We start from the raw sequence: 4584 nt of genomic DNA, 5'->3' as shown, positions 1-4584 counted from the left end.
AGTGTAGCTTTTAGTAATTATTAGAGATATAACCATAGTGTATTATTAGAGATAAAACCATAGTGTATTATTAGAGATAAAACCATAGTGTATGTGTAGGTTTTAGTTCTGCTTGCACATGTCACACAATGTTTTAACTTTTCACAGTATATTTGCTCAAAACATGTTAGATTGAAACATTTACACAACAATACAATGACTTCATTGATTCATGTGTTTGGTTTATTGTGGTGATTTTTACATGAGGAATGATTATATGTTTCATAAAGTGGTATAATATAATGAATGTTGTTTAACTATGTTACTAAGCCATGGTCCTTATACGACATTGTCAAAATTAGTGCACTACATATGGAATACAATGCCATTTGGTACACAACATTCTTCTATTGGTCCTGCCTGGTTTATACACCAGATGGTGTTGTATAAACCAGGCTTCTATTGAGTCATGGTGCTGTCTATCCACTGGCTGTAGTGGGAGATGGTGGTGTATAAACCAGGCTTCTATTGAGTCATGGTGCTGTCTATCCACTGGCTGTAGTGGGAGATGGTGTTGTATAAACCAGGCTTATATTGAGTCATGGACCCGTCTATCCACTGGCTGTAGTGGGAGATGGTGGTGTATAAACCAGGCTTCTATTGAGTCATGGTCTTGTCTATCCACTGGCTGTAGTGGGAGATGGTGGTGTATAAACCAGGCTTCTATTGAGTCATGGACCCGTCTATCCACTGGCTGTAGTGGGAGATGGTGTTGTATAAACCAGGCTTCTATTGAGTCATGGTGCTGTCTATCCACCGGCTGTAGTGGGAGATGGTGGTGTATAAACCAGGCTTCTATTGAGTCATGGTGCTGTCTATCCACTGGCTGTAGTGGGAGATGGTGGTGTATAAACCAGGCTTCTATTGAGTCATGGTGCTGTCTATCCACTGGCTGTAGTGGGAGATGGTGGTGTATAAACCAGGCTTCTATTGAGTCATGGACCCGTCTATCCACTGGCTGCAGTGGGAGATGGTGGTGTATAAACCAGGCTTCTATTGAGTCATGGTCTTGTCTATCCACTGGCTGTAGTGGGAGATGGTGGTGTATAAACCAGGCTTCTATTGAGTCATGGTCTTGTCTATCCACTGGCTGTAGTGGGAGATGGTGGTGTATAAACCAGGCTTCTATTGAGTCATGGTCTTGTCTATCCACTGGCTGTAGTGGGAGATGGTGGTGTATAAACCAGGCTTCTATTGAGTCATGGTCTTGTCTATCCACTGGCTGTAGTGGGAGATGGTGGTGTATAAACCAGGCTTCTATTGAGTCATGGTCTTGTCTATCCACTGACTGTAGTGGGAGATGGTGGTGTATAAACCAGGCTTCTTGCTGGATCCACACTTCTTCCCTCCGTTTGAAGTGATCCCAACTGCCACACCTTTATACAGGAGAGGACCTCCAGAATCACCCTGCGGATCACACACACACACACACACACACACACACACACACACACACACACACACACACACACACACACACACACACACACACACACACACACACACACACACACACACACACACACACACAAACAATATAAAGATTCCTCATACATCTAAAGGTTATTTCTGTCATTACATATATATTTTATTTAACCCTTATTTTACGACCTACGTCCACTTAGAACACATTCATATTTACAGCATTGACCTGGGAAATAGTTACAGTTATAAATGAAAGTAGAAAATATTGAGGGATATCGTTTTTTTCTATACATCATCAGGAATTTATCAATGGAAGATTTAGACATATTTATTTAAACGGAGGATGTAGACAATATTGAAGTTCTGGTGGACTTCTTTTCTGTAGTCGACATTATTTTACGGATTATTCTGTGGTAGACTTACATCACAGGTGTCTCTCTGTCTGCTGGCCGCACACAGCATGTTATTGGTGAACTTCTTGCCATAGTAGTCGCTGCGGCCACATCGAACACGGTTCATCACATCGATGACCAGTTCCTGTAGCTTGTCTGGACGTGACCCCAGGTTGTTCAGTGACCCCCACCCCGCCGTGTTGACCTCCTGTTCCGTGGCGGGGTCAGCCCCGTCGTCACTCTGGAGCTTCAGGGACTTTACTGCGTCACTGGCCATGATTGGTCGGTCCAGCTGCCAATCACAGAGTAGATTTCTTGCTCAGAGACAAGATAACGTGTAGGGTATGTCTCAACTGGCTCCCTACTTACTACATAGTGCACTACTTCTGACAAAAACATTAGTCAAAGTGGTCAAAAGTAGTGCACAATGACAGTAAAAGGGTGCCAAATGGGAGGCAAACCACAAGGAGGTCTTCAAACCATATACATAAACTGTTGAACTTGGGTTTGAATTGACCTGACAGTAAAAGGGGACTGACACAGAGGAGAGACAGAGAGAGAGAGACAAGACTTGCATGCGACTCACCTTGATCAAAGCAATGTCATTATCATAGTTAGAGATGCTGAAATCAGGGTGACTGAACACTTGAACAATGTCAAAAGTTTGTTTAGAATCCTCCGGTTCGCTCAGAGAGTGAGCTCCTAGGACCACCTTCCTCCCTTCGGACCTGTCCATCAAAACAAACAGCACAAACAACGATCAGTTACAACAACAACAACGATGACGACGACACATGCTGCTCTGAGCAGTGAATCATTTCATCATCATCATCATCATCTTCACAGACATTTTAAATACGTCGCCAAGTGAATAATGTGCGACCAAAATGTAGTGAATATAATTCATGCTTCAGTTTGAGTGGACAATCTGAGCATCATTTTACTTTACATTTTACTTTCCAATTGTCCATTTACTGTAATTGTGCATATACTGTGAACTTGTACTACTGTAAAATGTTCCTGTAATAGCGCTACCGTGGAAACATGAGAACACTCCAGGAGAACTCACCCAGAGAGAAAGCAATGTGCGGCGCTCATCACCCACTGGTCGGCTACCAGAAACCCTCCGCACTCGTGTTTCATCCTGTCGCCGTCGGCGACCTGCAGCGAGGCCATGTACGGACGGGAGTGGGCCTCCGCCTCTCGTCCACCGGTGATAGCATCACCTGAACATACGCCGCAGATAGAGAATCATACATGTGGATCTAAACATGTCGATAGGTGCATAGATATCGTTGATCTGATAGCGTTTTAGGAGCAGGCTATTCTGTCCATAGAACAGCAGAACAGAAATGGGGCCTAAGGGTTCATCAAAAAATTATAATGGTAATTCTTAGGCGATCAATTCATTAAATTAAATTCAAAAGAGTTTGCGCAGAGATTTTTGTTTGTTTGGCTTTGGAAATGTCATGCCAATAAACACCTGAAAGCAAGCGGTGTAGGTCGTAATTTCTAGTTGAGAAAAGCCAGTATTGTAGAAGAATAAACTTACTGCATAAAAAGCCAGCCAGCAGAGCAGCAGTCAGGAACAGCCGTCTCTCACAGCCCATTGTGTCAGTCTGTCTGGTTACAGTGTCTCTCGGAGCAGAGAACACACAGTATTATTCTGAACGCAGAAAGGGAGGAAATATATAAATCAGCCAAGTTGGCGCAGAGAGACGAGGGGAGGACATGCCTCCAACATTCCTACAACTCCACCAGGAAAAACAGGGAGGGAGATTGTCAGTGTGGTGCCAGGACAACAACCTCTCCCTCACCGTCAGCAAAACAAACGGAGCTGATCGTGGACAACAGGAAACAGAAGGCCAAGCACGCCCCCATCTACATAGTGGAGAAGGTCACGAACTTCATGTTCCTCTGTGTCCACATCACTTAGGACTAAACATGCTCCACACATTCTCATACAGTTGTGACGAGCTATGACAACGCCTCTTCCCACTCAGGAGACTGAAAAGATTTGGCATGGGTCCTCAGATCCTCAAAAAGTTATACAGCTGCACCATTGAGAGCATTTTGACTGGTTGCATCACCGCTTGGTACGGAAACTGCTTGGCATCTGACTGTAACGGGCTACAGAGTGTAGTGCCACCGGGGCCGAACTCCCTGCCATCCAGGACCTCTATACCAGGCGGTGGTGTGGACAGCCCAGTACATCACCGGGGCCGAACTCCCTGCCATCTAGGACCTCTATACCAGGTGGTGGTGTGGACAGCCCAGTACATCACCGTGGCCGAGCTCCCTGCCATCTAGGACCTCTATACCAGGCGGTGGTGTGGACAGCCCAGTACATCACCGGGGCCGAGCTCCCTGCCATCTAGGACCTCTATACCAGGTGGTGGTGTGGACAGCCCAGTACATCACCGGGGCCGAGCTCCCTGCCATCTAGGACCTCTATACCAGGTGGTGGTGTGGACAGCCCAGTACATCACCGGGGCCGAGCTCCCTGCCATCTAGGACCTCTATACCAGGTGGTGGTGTGGACAGCCCAGTACATCACCGGGGCCGAACTCCCTGCCATCTAGGACCTCTATACCAGAGGGTGGTGGGGACAGCCCAGTACATCACTGAGGCCGAGCTCCCTGCCATCCAGGACCTCTATACCAGGTGGTGGTGTGGACAGCCCAGTACATCACTGGGGCCGAGCTCCCTGCCATCTAGGACCTCTATA

General features: G+C 46.3%; 1 protein-coding gene across 1 annotated transcript; it reads right to left on the bottom strand.

Moving 5' to 3' along the window:
- Positions 1-200: 200 nt before the first annotated feature.
- Positions 201-3521, bottom strand: cfd (complement factor D (adipsin)). The gene is made up of 5 exons (XM_055862416.1): positions 3409-3521; positions 2926-3082; positions 2443-2584; positions 1888-2148; positions 201-1446 (listed from the first exon to the last, which is right to left on the bottom strand). The coding sequence occupies exons 1-5, from the start codon at positions 3464-3466 to the stop codon at positions 1297-1299; spliced, it is 768 nt and encodes a 255-aa protein (XP_055718391.1). The 5' UTR covers positions 3467-3521; the 3' UTR covers positions 201-1296.
- Positions 3522-4584: the final 1063 nt, after the last annotated feature.

Source organism: Salvelinus fontinalis, chromosome 15 (genome assembly GCF_029448725.1).
Source record: "Salvelinus fontinalis isolate EN_2023a chromosome 15, ASM2944872v1, whole genome shotgun sequence".
Lineage (NCBI taxonomy): Eukaryota > Metazoa > Chordata > Actinopteri > Salmoniformes > Salmonidae > Salvelinus > Salvelinus fontinalis.
The sequence above is the reverse complement of the archived record's forward strand: the minus strand, read 5'-3'. Positions and strand labels throughout refer to the sequence as shown.